The sequence below is a fragment of the Carcharodon carcharias genome, chromosome 23, assembly GCF_017639515.1.
Source record: "Carcharodon carcharias isolate sCarCar2 chromosome 23, sCarCar2.pri, whole genome shotgun sequence".
Lineage (NCBI taxonomy): Eukaryota > Metazoa > Chordata > Chondrichthyes > Lamniformes > Lamnidae > Carcharodon > Carcharodon carcharias.
The window spans coordinates 8064478-8085594 of NC_054489.1; the positions used below are offsets into that span (position 1 = coordinate 8064478).

The 21117-nt window shown below is 42.3% G+C and overlaps 1 protein-coding gene across 6 annotated transcripts in view; it reads left to right on the plus strand.

The window, feature by feature from the left end:
* LOC121269194 (rho GTPase-activating protein 23-like) overlaps window positions 1–21117 on the plus strand; it is a 506984-nt gene that overhangs the window by 455984 nt on the left and 29883 nt on the right. For all 6 annotated transcript variants that reach the window (XM_041173725.1, XM_041173724.1, XM_041173727.1 and 3 more), the window contains 3 exons: window positions 2543–2668; window positions 7889–7930; window positions 9312–9417. In XM_041173725.1, the coding sequence (XP_041029659.1) occupies window positions 2543–2668; window positions 7889–7930; window positions 9312–9417 (274 nt within the window). The remainder of the gene's footprint in view (window positions 1–2542; window positions 2669–7888; window positions 7931–9311; window positions 9418–21117) is intronic.

The following is a 21117-nucleotide window of genomic DNA, read 5'->3' on the forward strand; positions in this document are numbered from 1 at the left end:
GATGGGAGCTCACAGTATTGGGAATAATATATTAGCATGGATTGAGGATTGGTTAACACACAGAAGGCAGAGAGTCGGTATTAATGAATCTTTAAGAGGTTGGAAAGACGTAGCTAGTGGAGTGCCACAAGGATCAGTCCTTGGTCCTCAGTTATTTACTGTCCATATTAATGACTTGGAGGAGGGAGTAGAGTGTAATGCATCCAAATTTGCTGATGATATAAAAATAGATGGGAAGGCATGTTGTGATGATGACATAAGGAGTCTGCAAGGGGACATAGGTTGAGTGAGTGGGCAAAAACTTGGCAGATGGAGTTTAATATAGGAAAGTGTGACTTTGGTAGGAAGAATCAAAAGGCAGACTATTATTTAAATGGAAAGAGACTTCAAAAAAATGTAGCACAAAGGGATCAAGGTGTTCTTGTGCATGAAACACAAAAAGTTAGCATGCAGGTGCAGCAAGTAATTAAGAAGGCAAATGGATTTTTGGCCTATATTGCTAGGGGCTGGAATTTAAAAATAGGGAAGCCTTATTACAACCGTACAGGGTGTTGCTGAGGCCGCACCTGGAGTACTGTGTACAGTTTTAGTCCCTGTATTTAAGTAAGGATATACTGGCATTGGAGGCAGTTTAAAAGAGATTCACGAGGCTGATTCCTGGGATGAAGGGGTTGACTTATCAAGAACAGCTAAACAGTTTAGGCCTTTATTCATTAGAGTTTAGAAGAATGAGGGGTGATCTTATTGAAATGTACAAGATTCTGAGGGGGCTTGACAGGATAGGCATTGGGAAGATATTTCCATTAGTGGGGGAAGTCTCGAACTAGGAGACATAGTTACAAAATAAGGAGACATTCATTTAGAACTGAGATGTGAAGGAATTTATTCTCTGAGGGTAGTGAATGTCTAGAATTCTCTACCCCAGAGAGTTGTGGAGGCTAGATCACTGAAAGTATTTAAAGAGGAGGTAGATAGATTTTTTAAAATATTGTGGAGTGAGGGCTATGAGGAGCTGGCACGAAAGAGGAGTTGAGGCCTGGGGCCGATCAGCCATGATCTTATTGAATGGCAGGACAGGCTTGAGGGCCGAATTGCCTACTCCTGCTCCTATTTCTTACGTAGCTCTAATGTAGAGATAATTAGTGCATGGCAACAGACGCCAACACATAATATTACACACTCAGTCTCGCTGTCTGAAGGATCAGCTGGTGCAGGGTCCTCATTTGGCTGTGCACTGCCGAACTCATTACTGTCGCAGGCATGGTCCCAGTCCTCTCTGGCCTGGTGTACTGCGCGCTCCTAATACTGGGTGAGGGCCCTGATCTCTTGTATCCCACCACCAGTCTGGGACCTCTCCCTTTTATTGTGGGTGAACTTGGGCTGCATGAAGACAGATGGAGAGAGTCGGAGCAGGAAGTATGCCTGCCTTGTGTAGGTGCTGAGTGGAGCTGTGTATGGGATGAGGATGTGAACTGCACAGGATGTGATCCCAGATGGAGATGCCAGGAAATGTGTGGGAGAGTCAGAAATGATATCCCTTGTGCTGGATGTGTGAGATCCCTGTGGACTGTCATCCTGTGAATGTATGAGGGGCTTGTGAGTGTGAGCTAAAAAGGTTGAGTTACCCTGGCTGTGCGGATGAGATCATTCATCCGTTTGCAGCAATATATTGCTGTTCTCCTGCAAGCTGAGGTGGAGCTCACTGCCACAGACACCTCCTCCCAAGCAGAGTTGGTGACATTGTTGGACCTCTGCTAGCCATCCCCAAGTTAGGGAAAGTCACGGCAGGCCTCAGCAAGGCACCACTAAACCTGGAGGCTGCACTCTTCCTGCTTTTGGGGGCCATCTCTTGCCTGGAGCAGTCCTGGGCTGCAGACATTGAAATATCTGTGTGCAGCTGCGGTTTAAATATGGATGAGGACCTGCTTGCGTCATGGTGAGGCCAGCGAATCACAGGTCGCCTGCCAGCCAAACTGTGTGTTTCCAGCTGATGAAGATTTAATGAGCTGAGAGGCGGACAATCGGGTGCAAAAATGGAGCATTGTGGTTGGCAGGAAAAAAGCTACTTTTCTTTCCTGCCACCACACTTAGTCTGCAGAGGGGAAAATCCAGCCCATGGTTAAATGAGTAGTTAAGAGGATTGTTTTGAAAGTGGAAAAAGAGGACAGTTGCAAGTTTTTCTACGAGGTAAGGTGGGTCAAATAGCCTTCTCCTGTACTATTTGATTCTATGACTCTTCCCATAGTCTGCACAAATAAACTCGTCTCCTGTGCTGTTATTCTACTGCCCCACGTTGAGCGTCAAGTGTGTGCCTTGGATAGCAGAAAGTTTTAGTAATAAACTTGGTTTTAAGTGTTGCATTTTATGTATGGCATGCACCTGCCCACATTCAAGTATTAATAAACCCTATAATTATCTTTTGATAAGAGTCCCAACAGCAATTTGACTCTTGTGTAGCTCTGTATTTTTAATGTACCCATGATTCTACTGAACAAAAATTTGTATTCCAGCTTGACCTTGTGTTTTATTTCTTCCCTCTCAGATGGAACCACGGAATTTAGCATTGGTGTTTGGCCCGACCCTTGTCAGGACATCTGAAGACAAAATGATTGACATGGTGACGCACATGCAAGATCGGTACAAAATTATTGAAACGTTAATACAACATGTAAGTTTAACCTTTCTCCTTATGATTGAATATAATGGATGATTATTTTGAGAGAATTAATAAGGAGTGCTAGGAGGACCAAAATCTATGATAGAATAAAACATTCATGGATCCTGGATGGAGTAAGCATGTCGAGCCCATCGGCCTTTTCTCACTCCAGACCTCCTCAATGCTGTTGTGAGGACTATAACCATGTTATTTTCAAGGAAGCCTGATGTTGGTAGCCTGAACTGTTACATCAGCATGCCTACACGAGAAAGACCATGGTCAGAGTTTTTCAAGTTGGTGAACAGGCTCAGTGGGAGCGGGCAGGGTTGGTTGTGGAGCCGATCAGCACCCGCAATGGGCTCCGTGCCGCTATTTTACGCAGATGGGCCAATTAAGGCCCACTCAGCGCAAGACGTGAGCCATAGCACTCGGCGCTCCCTTTGCGGATAGGGGGAGGAGGGAGAGTCGGGGCCAGCACTCTTTTGCGCAGCTCTGTGCCTCAGGGAGATTGAAGGGCTTTTGAAATTATTGAATAAATGGAGTAAAAATGTAATTAAACATGTTCTCTCATGTAACTGTGTCACATGAGATGGGACATGTTTTGATATTTCGGAACAATTATTTATTTAATTAATAAAACCTTTAGGAAACCTCATCCTACTCGTGGATGAAGTTTCCTAAAAAATATGAAGGCTGCTTGACCCTTTCGCCTGCCCGCCAGTCTTAAGGTTGGATGGGCACTGTTAACAATTACATTAATTACTCCCTCAATAGGTCGTTTACATTTCAGCGGGCGCACAGCCGACTCTGGCACGTGCCTACTGAATGAAACATTGCAACACAGCGCGATGGTGTCGGGACACACAGCCGATGCCATCACATATAATTTTACGCATAGGTGTGTTGGGCCTGCCCCTGCACACCGACTGAAAAGTCCTACCCCATGTTGTTTATGCACACTCAGCAACTATTTATAGATCAATGTTAACAACACGGAAGATCATGCTTGACACACACAATTTGAAAAGTGTTTCAGTCACTTTTAATATATGTTCATAATTAAAATTTTGTGCCATCATGTTTCCAGCAAATATAAACGAAAACTTCAAATCCCGTTGTAAGGATTTGTTTTCACATTGTTATTTCTTTATGGATTGGCCTGGTTACAGCTAATCTACATTATTGTTTGTCTGAAAACTTTAAACCAGCTCAGTTTGCTGATTAATCTCCCAAGCCAGATTCCCATTGTTTATTTTTCAACGCAAGAGAAATTTACTGCTTTGAACTGCAGCGACTTCAGAAAGTTTAACTTGAGTATATTAGGTAATTGCATATAGTGTACAGTAATAGGTATTGTCACTGGATTAGAAATTCCAAGATCCAGGGTGATGCTCTGGGGACCCGGTTTCAAATCTCACCACAGCAGATGGTGAAATTTGAATTCAATAAAAATCTGGAATTAAAAGTCTAGTGATGACCATGAAACCGTTGGTAAAAACCCATTTGGTTCATTAATGCCCTTTAGGGAAGGAAATCTGCTGTCCTCACCTGGTCTATCCTACATGTGACTCCAGGCCCACAGCAATGTGGTTGACTCTTAACTGCCCTCTGAAATGGCCTAGCAAGCCACTCAGTTGTATCAATCCGCAAAAAAGTCTAAAAGGAATGGAACTGAATAGACTGCCAAGCATTGACCTAGGCACCGGAAATGACAACTGCAAACTCAAACACTGTTGACCCTGTAAAGTCCTACTTACATCTGGGAGCTAGTGGACTGCAATGGTTCAAGAAGGCAGCTCACCAACACCTTCTCAAGTGCAATTAGGGATGGACAATAAAGGCTGTTCTAGCCAGTGACGCCCACAGCCCATGATTGAGTATAAAAAAAATTTGGGAGAGCTGTCTCACAGGCTAGTTAAGAAACAGTCTGACATGGTCATACTCACGAGAACATAACTTACAGGCAACATCCCAGACACCATCATCATCCCTGGGTATGTCCTGTCCCACCGGCAAAACAGACTTAGCAGAGGTGGTGCACAGTGGTATATAGTCAGGACAGAGTAGCCCTGGGAGCCCTCAACATTGACTCCAGACCCTATGAAGTCTCATGGCATCAGGATGGAGGGTGGCAAGGGTGCAGAATATACTCTGGGTGAGGGACTTCAATGTCCATCACTAAGAGTGGCTCGGTAGTACCACCACTGACTAAACTGGGCTGAGTCCAAAAGGACTTAGCTGCTAGACTGGGTCTGCGGCAGGTGGTGAGGGAACCAAGAGGGAAAAACATACTTGACCTAATCCTCACCAACCTACCTGCCGCAGGTGCATCTTTCCATGACAGTATCGGTAGGAGTGACCACCACACAGTCCTTGAGGAGACGAAGTCCCACCTTCACATTGAGGACACCCTCTATCGTGTTGTGTGGCACTGCATCCATACAAAATGGGATAAATTTCAAACAGATCAAGCAACTCAAGACTGGGCAACCATGAGGCACTGTGAGCCATCAGCAGCAGCAGAAGTCCATTCAACCATAATATATAAGAGCCGCCGTATCCCCACTCGACCATTACCACTAAGCCAGGGGATCAACCCTGGTTCAATGAAGAGTGCAGGAGGGCATGCCAGGAGCAGCACCAGGCATGCCTAAAAATGAGTTGTCAACTTGTTGAGGCTACAACACAGGACTATTGCTGCTTATGCTGTTTGGCATGCAAGTGATAGAACTAATCAATTCCACAATCAACGGATCAGATCTAAGCTATGTGGTCTTGCCACATCCAATTATGAATGGTGGTGGGCAATTAAACAACTCACTGGAGAATGAAGCTCCACAAATATTCCCATCCTCAATGATGGCGGAGCCCAGTACATCAGTGCAAAAGGTAAGGCTGAAGCATTTGCAACAATCTTCAGCCAGAAGTGCTGAGTAGATGATCCATCTCAGCCCCCTTTGGAAGTCCCCAGCATCATACATGCCAGTCTTCAGCCAATTCGATTCACTCCATGTGATATCAAGAAATAGCTGAAGGCACTGGGTGCTGCAAAGGCTGTGGGGCCTGACAACATTCCAGCAATAGTACTGAAGACTGGAGCTCCAGAACTTGCTGACCCTCTAGCCAAGCTATTTCAGTGCAGCTACAACACAAGCATCTGCCAGCAATGTGGAAAATTGCCTTGGTTCAAACATGGACAAAAGAGCTGAACTCGAGAGGTGAGATGAGAGTGACTGCCCTTGACATCAAGGCAGCATTTAATCAAGTGTATAATCAAGGAGCCCAAGCTAAACTCGAGTCAAGGGGAATTAGAGGGAAAACTCTGCTGGTCATACCTAGTGCAAAGGAAAATGGTTGTGGGTGTTACAGGTGAATCATCTCAGTTCCAGGACATCATTGCAAGCGTTCCTCAGGCTAGTGTCCTCAGCCCAACCATCTTTCAGCTGCTTCATCAGTGACTTTCCTTCCGTCGTAAGATCAAAAGTGGGGATGTTCGCTGATGATTGCACAATGTTCAGCACCATTCATGACTCCTCAGATACTGAAGCAGGCCATGGTCAAATGCAGCAAGACCTGGACAACATCCAGGCTTGGGCTGACAAATGGCAAATAATGTTTGCACCACGCAAGTGCCAGGCAACAACCATCTCCAACAAGAGAGAATCTAACCATGGCCCCTTGACATTTACTGGTATTACCATTGCTGAATCCCCCACTATCAACATCCTGGAGATTACCATGGACCAGAAACTGAACTGGACTAGCCATATAAATGCTGTGGCTACAGGAACAGGTCAGAGGGTAAGAATCTTGCAGCAGTTAACTCAACTTCTGACTCCCCAAAGCCTGTCCCACCATCTACAAGGTACAAGTCAGGAGTGTGATTGAATACTCTCCACTTGCCTGGATGAATGCAGTTCCAACAACACAAGAAGCTCGACACCATCTAGGACAAAGCAGCCCGCTTGATTGGCTTCCCATCCACAAATGTTCACTCCTTCCACACTGACGCCCAGTGGCAGCAATGTGTACCATCTACAAGATGCACTGCAGGAACTCCTTAGGCAGCACCTTTCAAACCCACAACCACTACCATCTAGAAGGACAAGGGCAGCAGGCACATGGGAACACCACCACCTAGAAGTTCCTTTCCAAGTCACTTACTATCCTGACTTGGAAATGCATCGCCATTCCTTCACTGTCGCTGGGTCAAAATCCTGGAACTCCCTCCGTAACAGCGCTGTGGCTGTACCTACACCACACAGATTGCAGCAGTTCAAGAAGGCAGTTCAACACCACCTTCTCGAGGACAATTAGGGATGGGCAATAAATGCTGGCCTAGCCAGCGACACCCGCATCCTGTGAATGAATTTTTAAAAAAGGAAGGAAATTGACCAGAAGCACAGGGCACCTGCTCATGTGACCATGAAACCTTAATGGGAGCAAATATATAATACACAAATAAAGGAGATAAGGTTTTGTATGCTGAATGCTATCAGAATTCATTAAAATCTTTGGAATGCAATACCTCTTTGAAATGATGACACTTCAGTTAAGATTTGGCACAATAATAATGAATTCATAAGCAGATTATTAATTTTAACTGATTTAGATGGTTGCTCATGTCTGGCTTAGTCCCTCAATTTGTTAATGTTATGAATACAGAGAAAATACTTTGCTGCTTACTATTAGTCCTCCAGTGTTTCAACCAATGGTTTGGTTTGCTGTCATTCCAGGAATGTGACATGATTGTAGATGGGGCACCTGATATTAGAGCTTTCCAGCCTTCCCACCAGAGATGAATTCCAAAATATGTATCAAAATCTGACAATGCTCTTAAACAAATAAATCAACACATAACAAGGCTGTTCTTCACCCCTCTCTCTAATGAGTGAAATGATACACAGCCAGTAGCATGTCCCTTTCCTTTGGAATAATAAATTCCAAATCATTGATTCAGTTCAAGCACAGTACAAATTAAGATCCACATTTTCTGATTGTGAACATTTTTAAAAATAATTTTGTTTTGAAAATTCACAGCACATTATAACCCCAAAAATTAGATAGCCTACTTTATGTGGATTCTTGATTTTGGACTCCAAAAACCATTGCTTAAAGCAGAAAAAAGAGAAAACAGTAATTCAGATGAGATTGTGCTAAGAATGTTTTCACATTCTAGAGTATTGTTTATTTTTTTTCTTAGGGTAATCAGTTTGTTTGCATTTTTTCCAGTATGATTGGTTTTTCAATGAAGACCGGGACATGGATGAAAAAGTAAGTACTCTTCAAACTAACTCATAGGCATTAAATAAGATCTTTTTACAAAAATAAATGCAATGTATGAACTAGAACAGAATGCTTAAGGGACTATTTAAAAAAACTTCTAACTGAACATTATTCAGGGAATAATGACCTGGCACTTAATAAATGGAAAATTTTAAAAAGTAATGGAGAGATTCCTAATTTATCAGAGGGAAACTGGTATTGGTAGAGGCAAAAGTCAGTTTAAAATGATCTGAGCAGTATCTGTATGCAGGCCTAAGTACTTGTCAGTGAAATTAATCAAGAAATCCTAAATTGAATTAAAAAAAATACACTCTTCCAAACTTGTCACATGAGAAACATCTTGTTGACTAAGAACTGTAGAGGTTTATTGCACCGAAGGAGGCCACTCAGTCCATTATCTATGCTACAGCAATCAAAAACTAAGCCTCCTGCTTTGCTGTCTCCCCATAGCCATGGATGGAATTTAACCCAACTTGTCATGATGGGAAACATAGTAGTTGGGCCCATTTAATCATGGGAGAGGCCACACATCAGTAGGCCGGCAGTGGGGGAAGCCTCCTGCGATTAAGTCAAAGGCAGGAAGGAGTTGTTGTACGAAACTTGCCTGCTCACACGGCTGGATGTCAATTAGGCTCATCAATGAGCCAGTTGATATTAATTAACCTTGAGTCCACCAGAATTTAGTGGTACCCAGGGATTAAATAGGAGTCGCAAGACTTTCCAGTGCCTCCAGAAGGCCACCCAATAAGACTTATTTGGTTTGCCAACGGGCATGGTGTGGGGGGCTTCTTTGCTGTCAGGTACTCAGTGCCTGATCAAGGGACCCAGCATTGGAAAAGGGGGACGCTGAAATCTACCCCCTGCCCTTGCCTCCAATCCACCCGATCCCTCCCTTTAACCCCCTCTTGCCTTCACTCACCTGCGCTCAGGAACCCAATGATGATACCCAGCGAGTTCATGGAGCATTACCAGCAGCAGGTACTACTACCAGTGGCACTGTTGACAATGGAGGGCTGTCAGCCTTCAAGTTAAATCGGAGTAACACTCTCTCCTTCTATCACCTCCTGAGCATCAAATAATATTTTTCTTGTGGAGAAATTTGCATCTAACTTTACTATTCTGAGTGACCTAAACTACATGAATGCAAGCACCCTTGTTCAAACAGGTGGAAATATTTGCAACCAAGAAACAATGTTTTAAACATCATTGAAAAAAGACTAGCATTTGTATAGTGCTCTTCACGACTACCAGACATCTCAAAGCGCTTTACAGCCGATGAAGTACTTCGGCAGTGTAGCCAATGTTGTAGTATAGCAAGCATATTATTGAGACAAAATAAACTTATTTAAAATTTATTTTGATATTCTAGGCTCCAATTGACCATGTAGGTAATACAGAGTTACAGCCAGTACCTAACATAGACCATCTGCTGTCAAACATTGGGAGAACAGGAGGAGCACCAGGGGATATCTCAGGTAACAGAAAATTTTCAATTCTGTATAGCTCCCTTCTGAACTGATGTCAAGTTGTAGAGTAGAAGATACCAGATCTGAGATATGAGTACAAGTTTCAATGGGAAATTCCACTTCTTTAATAGCACAGTCCAAACAATGGAGGGACCTGTTTCCATCCATGACTGAGCTTGTTTTCATTATGTATTCAAACTAATTGGGTATATTAGTGAGATATCTGAAGTTACTCAGATATGATAGGGGCACACTCCTTTGCTTAACTAATTGATTTGACATGGCATGACATCTTATAACACATTCTGCAAAAATTCTATGCAGACTGTGTCTAACATGACATGCTGTTCGGATACAGGTATTTTATATAAAATGTCTAAGTGAAAATGTCAATTTTTAAGTAAGTCCAACATTATTTACCCTATTTATTAAATAGATGGTGCTTCTAACAAATCGCTTCAATTAAATTGTAAGACTTTATTCCAATAATATGCAATATATTATTTATATGCGGTCTTCAAATGTTTCCTGAAGTCTTTGGGAATGGATTAAGCAACCAACATTCAAGCTCACTTAACAATGGCCAGGATTTTCCCCTCGGCGATTTGGGGGCGGGGCCACTTCGCTGAGGGGAAAATGACGTGGGATGATGTTGGGAGGAACTCCCGACGTCATCACGGTCCCTTTTAAATATTCACGAAGATGGACGGACAGCGAAATCAGCTGTCTGCCCGCCAACCTGTCAATGGCCAATTAAGGCCATTTACAGGCTAATAAACCTTATTAAACACCCTGCCTGGCCCAACCTTAAGGCTGGCAGGCAGGCCAGGAGCCCCAGCGGGCTCCAGATTATTAATGAAACTTCATCCACTGGCGGGATCAAGTTTCATTTCCGTTTTTTAAAAATTTAATAAATTTTGTGTTTATTATTAACATGTCCCATCTCATGTGACATTGTCACATGAGGGGAACATGTTAATAATTTTAATATTTATCTATTTTTTGGGTTTACTTACCTCTCAGGAATCTCCGAGACAGGACTTTGATAGATGGGGATTCCCTCCGCACCCCCGGCACAGGAAGCGCTATGTGCTTCCTGTCGGGCAGGCCGCTGGGCGGGCCTTAATTGGCCCACCTACTCAAAATGGTGGTGGGCCCCGTTTTGGCGGCGGGGTTCGGCTGCCCGCCCGCCCACCCATCGAGGTAAGAATTCTGCCCAACGTATGCCTGATAACCTTAGTCAGTTCCCAACCAGTTGGGAGAGCGGCTGGATAGACTGGTCAAGCAACAGCCTAGAATAGACATACTCCCGAATCATACCACATAACCAATGTCTCAGACTTCTCCTTCATCATCCCACCAGCAAGACAGACCTACTAGAAGTGGCGGTACAGTAATATATATAGTTGAAAGGAATGGTTGTGGGAGTCTTCAACATTCATTCTGGACCGTATGAAGTCTCATGGCATCAGGCCAAACATGGGCAAGGAAACCTCCTGCTGATACTTCTTACCGCCCTCCCACAGCTGATGAATCAGTGCTCCTCCATGTTGAATATCACTTAAAAGATTTTCTGAGGGTAGCAGGGGTGCAGAATGAACCCTGGGTCGGTGACTTTGATGTCTATCACCAAGAGTGGCTCAGCACTGAGTTGACAGAGTCCTGAAGAACATACCTACAAGACTGGGCCTGCGACATTGGTGAGAGAGCCAACAAGAGGGAAAAACCTATTTGCCTTCATCCTCATCCATCTACCTGTCGCAGATCATTGTGTCCGTGATAGTATTGGTAGGGATAACCACCGCACAGTTCTTGTGGAGATGGTTCCGTCTAAATGGGATGGATTCAGAACAGATCTAGCAGCTCAAAATTGCGTATCCATGTGGTGTTATAGGCCATTAGCAACTGCAGAACTGCATTCAGCCACAATCTGTAACCTGGTATATATCTCATTCTGCTGTTATCCAGGGGCCAACTCTTGATCAATGAGGAGTGTAGGAGAGTATGTCAAGAGCAGCACTAGGCATACCTAAAAATGTCATGCCAACCTCATGAAGCTATAACATAGAACTTAAATGCAGGTGAAACAGTGGAGGTGATCCCACAACCAAAAACTCTGTAGTCCTTCCAGTTATGAATGGTGGTGGACAATTAAACAAACTGGAGGAGGAGGCTCCACAAACACCCCCATCCTTAGTGACACTGAGCCCAGCACTTGAATGCAAGAGACAAGGCTGAAACATTGGTTGTCACCTTCAGCCAGAAGTACCAAGTGAATAACCCATCTGGGTCTCCTCCTGAGGTCCCTTGCACCACAAATGCCAGCCTTTAGCGAATTCAATTCACTCCAGGTGATGTAAGAAACGGCTGAAAACTGCAAAGACAATGGGCCCCGACAAAATCCTGGCTATGGTACCGAAGACTTGTGCTCCGGCACTAGCTGCATCCTTCGCCAAGCTGTTCAGTAAGGCTATAACACTAGCATCAACCCAACAATGTTGAAAATTGCCCAGGTATGGCCTGTCTACAATTAGCGGCCTATCAGTCTACTCTCAATGATCGGCAAAGTGATAGAAGGTGTCATTGACACTGTTAGCATGTGACACTTATTCAGAAATAACCTCATTGTTCAGTTATTGTCAGTTCAGGTTCTACCAGGACCACTTGGCTCCAAATCTCATTATTTCCTTGGCCCAAACATGGACAAAAGAGCTGAATTCCAAAGGGGACGTGTGAGTGACTGCCCTTGACATCAAGCAGCATTTGACTAGATGTGGCATCAAGGAGCCTTAGCAAAATTGAAGCCAATGGAATGAGGGTGGAACTCTCCACAGGTTGGAGTCATACCTAGCATAAAGGAAGATGTTTATGGTTGCTGGAGGCCAATCTCCTTAGCCCCGGAACATCACTGCAGGAGTTCTCAGTATTGTGTCCTAGGCCCAACCATCTTCAGCTGTTTCATCAATGACCTTCACTCCAACATAAGGTCAGAAGTGGGGATGTTCGCTGATGATTACACAGTGGTCGGTATCATTCATGCCTCCTTAGCAAGACCTGGCCAATATTAAGGCTTGAGCTGAAGAATGGCCATGCAAGTGCCAGGCAAAGACCATCTCCAACAAGAGAGAATCTAACCATCTCTCCATGAAGTTCAACGGCATTGTCATCACTAAACCCAACACTATCAACATCCTGGGAGTCACCATTGACCAGAAACCATATAAATACTGTGGCTACAAGGCTCCTTCGACAGCACCTTCCAAACTCATTACCTCACCAACTAGAAGAACAAGGGCAGTAGGTACATGGGAAAATCACCACTGGCAAGTTCCCCTTCAAGTCTCACACCATTCTGAATTAGAACTATATCACTGTTCCTTTACTGTCGCTGGATCAAAATCTTGGAACTCCCTCCCTAACAGCACAGTAGGTGTACGTATGCCACATTGGAATGGAATGGTTGAAGAAGGTGGCTCACCACCATCTTCTCAGGGGCAATTAGGGATGGGCAATTATTGTTGGTCGTTGCTCAAATCCCATGAGTTACTAAATACAAAACAATTGATCTTTTTCTGTATTGTTATCAGGTCTTCTGAGTCAAAGGCCTGTTTGTCTGCCTTTCAATAGCATAATTGAATCAATAGCATAATGATTTGAAGAGAAACTGGGAAACATAAACAACCTTTCATTTTTTGCCTAGTGTTGATACTGTCAGGAGTCGAGCGATAACATCTATGGATAAGCACTCGGTTGCATAGTTACCATTGCTGTTCACAACTGAATGTGCCAACTTTCAGCTGAAAGTCACTTGTGACCCTGACACTTTTTCCGTTAATCACAAAAATATAAGGATTGAAGTGCAGTTGTTTTACATGTGGTATGTACTACCAATTGTAGAATTTACAGAACTGGCAAAGTCGTCTTGCTTGATTTTAAAAACAAACTGGCTGGTGGCCCATCTATTAGTAGACTGAAACGACCAAGTTAAATTCCAATTTTCATCAATATTTGCAGTTGCATCTCCCTCAGCTAAGCTATTTGCAGCAGTAAGGATTAGATGAAGACCATAGCGAATGGCCATGGAGTCACTTGACTGATACAGTACTTCAGCCACCAACTGGCTCAAAGGCGCCCACACTCACCCAACTATCTTGTTAGCCAGAGTTCATGGTGTACTTCTGGGAACCTACAAAAGGCAGAAACTAGAGACAAGTTGCTAAATTTATTTTTAAAAAAGGAAGGTAACTGCATTAACTGATCAAAACCTCAGGAGGCACTTTGAAGACCTGTAGGATATTATCTCATTGCTGAGCTGACCTTATAATTCATGAATACTAAAGTAATGATTCATGGTAGTTGCTATGTTTAGGATACAAGCTTTAATTTGAAGAACTTTTTTCATGAAGAAAATTTGAATTATCTAGTAATTCAAATTAAGGAGTTGCAATAGCACAACACAGAAGGCATTTTAGTGCTAAAAATTTGGATTATCTAGTAATTCAAGTAACATGATTTTAAATTAACACTGTCTAAGCTGTATCCCACAGGTTTCCATTACATAGCCTGCTAATACTTTTAAAAATTAATTAGGCGAAAAGGAAAAAAGAGATTAAAGGGTGCAGAATAGCATCAAAGCTGATCTTATATAAAGGCTTAAAGTTTTCAGTCTAAACTCTCCTGCTGTTTTAGTGCAGGCTTTGGTTTGTTTAAAATTAATGAGAGAATACCTGAATCAAAATTGTACAGAGAAGAATTTGGAATGAGCATACATAAGAGATCAACACCTTTCATAATTTTGGCTTTGGTTCTATTTCAGCTAGAGGTAATATTAGTATTCATTTGTTTCTGGGGTTTAGGCTGTTAATGCTTTGAATATTATTGTCAAAAATATATTTTTAAAGGAAATATGCTTTCACTATTTACAAAACTGATGTTTGCATAAAACATGATTAATGATAATGACACTGCATGTGATATAATTCAAAGTTTGATATAAATTATTATACAAGTGGTTTTTTGACCCATTTGCTCATTTAAGCAATTTTGATAATTAAAACAAACATTATACGTTTTCAGCAGAATGGGGTATGGTGGCTGATGAACATTCAGGCTGTCCAGAGATGAGTTATACCATGGTTTGAAAATGATTGCATCAAAACAGGCGCTGTTCTTCCTTTATTTTGTGTGTGTTCTTCTTAGATTTTTTCAACATGTGTTCTTCTAATAGGTTTTTCTTTGCTAATGAATGACTGTCAATCTTCATCATGTCTCTTATCACTGCGTGAAACAAACAACTGTAAAATCAAATATATTTTGCATATTTGATTGTTGTTCTAAACAACTTGCATTTACATAGCACCTTTAACATTGTAATATAAGCCAAAACCCTGTAAGTGTAGAGTGTATTTTACGCTACTGTGGTATAGGAGACACGTGTGCCTTAGACAGTAGCTGTTATGGAGATCTGAAAAATAAGACGAGGCAGTGAATTCTGTAATTTTACTTATTCTCTAGATGTGGGTGTTGGTGGCAGAGCCAGTATTTATTGCTCATGTTTGGTAAAACTGAGTGGTTCACGGGCTGCATTAGAGGATAATTAAGGTCAGCCTCATTAATGTGGAGTTACATACAGGCCAACTGGGTAAGGACAGCAGATTTCTTTCCCTAAAGGGCATTAGTGAACCAGCTGAGTTTTTATGATAATTGGACACTTTTTGGTCACTTTACAGATTTTTTTAAACAATTCTCAAACTGCCATGGTGGGATTTGAACTCACATTCTTTGGACTATTAGTCCATGTCTCTGGATTACTAGTCATTACTAGTTCAGTAACATAGTCACTACAGTATTATATCCAGTTTTCAGACTATTCATTTAGAAACATCTATTTTAAAAGTAGAAGCATCTACATTATTTGTAATTCTTGAGAAATACCTCGGATGATCAGATGCAGGACGGCACACATCTGGCCCAATATGGTGCGGTCAGTCATTGTGAGGGAGAAGATGTAAGTGATGGGCACTTGCAGTGGTAATAAGGAAAAAGCAGTAGGTGGGTCAAGCAGGAACAGGCTTCAAAACATTATAAATGTGTATAGGTAGAGGGCTGCCTTCCCCAGCTATCATATGTCAAAGAGAACCTAAATAGGAATTTGGGTTACTTAGGCAACTTTTTAATAAGCTACGATTAATTTGTTTACAGGTGTTTTGGCTGTGCAATTAGCTCATTAAATGCATGGGTGCAGAAGTCTTAACTTTCAAATTGCACAAAAGTGATAAAGATGGTGAGATGAAGGAGTTTTGGCTGATTTTTAAAAAACTTCTTTTCCGATTTCACCTCTCTGGCTGTTTCCTTAAAATCTTTCTACTGTTTCTTATTCCTAAAGCGGACCTCGTGGAGAAATAAACTGGGTATGATTTGGCTACTCTGTTGCATTGTTGAGTTAAAAAGAAACATTTGTTTGTTATGTTGGGGGAGCTGCATTCGACTTGGGTTTATGCGTGCTCTACAACATTTGTGTGCACCTCAGTTAACAAATTAATAAAGAGCATCAACTGACAGGTCTTTAATCTTGTTTTAAATTAAAAAAAAAATTGCATATAGATTTTTTCACCGGAATTTGATACATAATGGCTGGTTTTACCAAGTTTATGCCTCATCGAGTATCATTCTCTATTGTACATGTAAGATTTTAACAGAAGCCATAATACTTGTGTGACTCCAGTTATTATTGAAGTAATCCATCTAAAATTCTAAATATTGGCCTGATTAGGATTTGACTCAAATGGAAGTTTTTTCTGAGTCCATAAAGCTTCAAGTTAACTTTGTGCAGTGTACAACTCATGCACACATGTGACTGACTTGATACTTGAGGTTCTGGTGTTCACACCATCTAAAAATAACATTTAATCAATAGAAAAATGGAAACATGCCATTACCCATGTAACTTGGGCCATGATTACCATCTAATAAATTATATCGTTGTGGAATTTTGATTTTCATTTTGACAAGTAAAAAATTAAATGTCATAACTCTCTACCTCCTCTCCCTTCCCTCCACTTACACTCCCACCACTCGCCAAAAATTAAATGCACCAGATATGCTTTGTTAAAAATTTTTGCTTTTCTTGCGTGCAGTTCCACAATCGCCCACAAAAGTAACTGACAATATTTTCCATTGTCATTGCCAAAATTCAGATGATTGGATCAATCTTTTCATTGCTCTTTATAGTTTGTAAGCTGCTGGTGGTGTACCAGATTGTATTGCAGAACACGTGTTATCTCCACACTTTGTTATGATGACAACTACAGTTACCATCCCATGCAGAGTGTAAACTATACTATTAAAGTTATAGGGTTATTTATTGAGTTGTCCAAAAATGCTCTTTCTCAGGTTTTGGTACAAATCAGAACAAAGCAAATACATGCTGTGTTACTAATAATGGAGAACATGCAGAAAATTGCACTGTACGGCTGGTGTAGCAATGTGTGCTTTGACATTTGAGTGGAACTACTTGCTGCAGGACCACTGCTTCAGCTAGTTAGTTTCTTGTAATTGGTATCATGAATCACATTAGGGTGGTGCATGCAATCAATGAGAAATGTAGTCTTAAGAGTGTTCGGGACTGTAAGGGTTAATGTGGTACTAGGGAAAGGGTACCTCCCTGCATTAAAATATAGAGAGCCACATGGGTGTAGTAGTGTATAGCTGTGAGCATGGTAGAAGTCGGCATGAAGATAGCCCCTAGTCAGCACTGTATCCTGTATATATTAATATATATGTAATTATGTGTTATTAGTAAATAGTTATTGTTCAACTATACAAGCCTCTAGACCTCTTCATGAGACGATATGCAATCTTACAACATAATGGCATCAGGTGAAGGACCCCAAAGTCCCTAAGATTTAAGAAATAAATAAACTGTAGTCTGACCTGAGAGAAGTGCGCCTAACTTGAAAACCTCAAATACACAGCTGGAGATTGCCTAAGAAGCTTCATTACAGGCCTGAAGGCTGAAGAGCAGATGAAAGAACCACTGTGCAGTGTAAAAGAACTCCACCTGAGCACATGAAGGTCTGTTGCAAGACCCAATCGAAAGCAGAGTCAAAGGACCTAGCCAGATCGCAAAAAAGGGAGCAAACTCCAAAAAAAAAATGCTAAAATAAGCTTTTAAAGTCAGTGCACTGATCAGGTAACACCAGCAGCTGACTGTCTTAATGAGCGCAGTTGAAGAATGTTGTACCCTGGATCCAAAGTTGGCGCCATAACAGTGGGGAGATAAAACATTTAAAGAGAAGTCAGGACAAAATGTCGGCTTCAATTCTATCCTCCAAGTTTAGGAAAGCAACAAGCTGGCCAAAATGATTTGTTCAAAAGATTTTCTGCAGAATCATTGAAGTTTAAAATGGCTGTGTAATTGCGACAGGAGCCTGCCAAATCCCAAGCGCGGGAAGAAAAAAAACAAACGATTACTGCAACACCATTTTTTTTAAAAAAAAGCTGTATTTTCCTGTGCTGACAACAGCCGTGGGTGGTAAATCAACATTGCCTGACTAAATAAGGCAGATGGGAGAGCCAGACAAGGTGCAAAATTGGGCATTATGAAGAAGAATATTTTTAAGCATCAGGCATGAATAAGAAAACAGAGGCTTAACAAGTGGATATACTATTATATTCCAGTAGGTCCAATAGCCAATGACATAATTGCCAGATAAGGAATAAATGAATCTTCCGATAATTTTGAAGAGATCATGAAGTCCCGTGACACCTACTTTAACCTAAGAAGCAATAACATTTTGGAGCAAAATTTAACGAGAAAGTCCAAAAGCCTGGGGAACCCATAGACTATTTCATAAATGAGTTATACAGATTGGCTGAAGGCTGTGCCTATGGTGACCTTCAGTCAGAGCTCATAAGAGACTGAATAGTAGTGGGAATGGCTGATATCCTTTTGCCAGTACTCCAGCCTAAAGAAGATCTCACTTTGGAAAAAGCCATCCAAATCATCAGATGATTGGAAGTCCACCAGCAAAACCAATCTATTTTGTGTGGCAAAGTTTAACCATGGTAGAGAGCAACCCCATCAGCCCACTCATAAGGCAACAAAAGGGCAAGCAGACTGCAGGGCAAGGAAAACAATACCGAAGCAAAACACAAGATGGTGGCAGACCATGTCAACGCTGTGGTGCCAAAAGGTGTGAGCAATGCCTAGCAATCGCTGTGCCGTGCTCTCACTGCAACCACCTGGGACACTTTGGAAAGGTATGTAAGTCCAAAACCTTGAGATATGCAGAGGTTCCCAAATAAGTCCATGAGCTAGAGGAACCATGCCGAGAAGAAGTCCAACAGTGCTGCTTGGGAGAAATTAAGGATTTCAGATTCACATTTTGGAATGTTGACGTAACTGCAAATGGTCACCTCATGAATTTCAAATTAGACACAGGAGTCGGTATGACGATTCTTTCGGTCTGAAACCACCTACAACACAGGTTACATGGACCAGGAAGCATCAAGCTCCAGGTCAAAGATACATTGCAAGCGTGCTCCAGTACAAAAACAAACAAATACAGGAGATGTTATATGTGCTCCACAACCAAGAATTTTCTCTCCTGAGCAAGAAAGCCTGTGTTGAACTCAACCTCATCCAAATTATCAATGATATTAACCAGCAAGAATCTGGTTCTGATTTTGAAAAGGATTTTCCAAAACTTTTCACTGACTGGGGCAACTGAAACCTGCATACAGCATAACATTGGAAAACGATGCCAAACCCATGTACTTGTTTACCCCACAGAAAATACCGCACCCACTTATGAAGCAAGTACAACAGTAATTTGATGAGATGACCAAGATGGAGGCCATCTCTCCCATCACACAGCCAAACATTCGCAGTTCCAAAGCCAGATGGGTCCATTTGCATCTGTCGACCTGACACAACTCAAGGCAGTGGCGGTGGCGAGGGAAATCCACCTGATGTCCTTAATGGACAACAGCTTGACCAAATTCTGCAAGAGCACAGTGTTCTCAAAACTTGATGTTAACAGTGGCTTCTGGCAGGTTCCATCAAAATCTAAGTTGCTGACAACTTTTATCACCCCATTTGGCAGATTCTGCTTCGGTCATTTTCCCTTTGGCATTGTCTCTGCACCCGAGATTTTTCAGCTCATGATGTCAGTCATTTTACAAGGCCTGAATAGAGTCATGTGACATATGGATGATGCCTTTGTCCACGATATGACTGTTGAGGAACATGACAGTAGACTGATGGCTATCTTGAAATACTTGCAGGAAGCAAGGTTGACTCTGAATGGTAGGTGTGAGTCCCCGAAGAACTCCATTCAATTCTTGGGTCATTTTGTGAGTAGCAAAGGCACCATGGCAGACCCACACAAAACAAAGGCAATTAGTGAGTTTCCAACCACATCATCCATTCCAAATCTCCAAAGAATCCTTTCATGGTGAACCAGTTGGCAAAATTTCTGCCCAACATAGTGCCTGTCTTAGAGCTTCTGCGACACCTTCTCTAAAAGACCCAAGCATGGTGTTGGGATGCACACCAAGAACAAGCACTTCATCAGATCAAAGACATACTGTTCTCACCTGATATCCTGGCTCACTACAATCCATCCTTGCCAACTACAATTGCAGTGGTGCCTCGTCAACAGGATTAGGGGCAATTCTGTTCCAAGGGCAGCTGGATGGATGCGTGACCAGTGTATAACACATCTAGGGGACTGTCAGATACAGAGATGCGGTATGTAGTTATTGAAAAAGAGGCCCGCGCAGTAACATGGCCTTTTGAGAAGTTCTCTGACTATATTGTTGGGCTGAAGGTGATCATCGAGACAGATCAGAAGCTATTGGTTTCACTATTGGATGAGAAAGTACTCGCCAGGATGCCCCCCAGAATTCTGAGATTCTGCTTGTGTCTCATACACTTTGCATACATACAGGGAAGCATCAAATGACTGTGGACAGTGTCCAGATCCATAGTTGACTATCCTGTGGCACACAATGGCAATCTGACTGAGCTCGAGTCATATTCCCAGTTCATGACAACACGATTGCCGACAAGCTCTAAGAATCTTCAATAGATTTGCCAGGAGCAGATGGGAGATGAAAAGTACATCCGCATCCATCAGTGCTAACTACAGGGCTGGCCACTGCAGCATCCAGGTGGCAATGTTATGAAAATTATTCCAAACATAGAAACACTTCACTGTTATTGATGATCTGCTTGTGTATGATGAGCGGTTGGTCAGTACCGTCTCTCTCTGGCCAGAGATTCTACAACAAACCCAGCAAGGCCACTTGGGCATCACAAAGTGCAGAGCACGAGCCCAGTCTGCAGTGTGATGGCTGGGAATATCAATAGCAATTGAACAGATGATTTTAAACTGCCAGGTATGCATGACGCACAGACCAATCCAGAGGGAGGCCCTAATTCCCACACTGTTACCTGTCAGACTGTGGGAATGTTTGGGAATGGACCTATTCATATACAACAGCAAGTCCTTCCTCAGCATTGTTGATTATTTCTCTCAATGGATCGAATTGAAGCATTTACACACAATGACTACAGAGTCAGTCATTAGGTTGTTGAAAGAAATCTTTGCGATCCATGGCATCCTGGACCAGATGTCCGACAATGGGCCACAATTCTCTAATGAATACTTCACACATTTTGCCAGGAATTACAGATTTCAACAC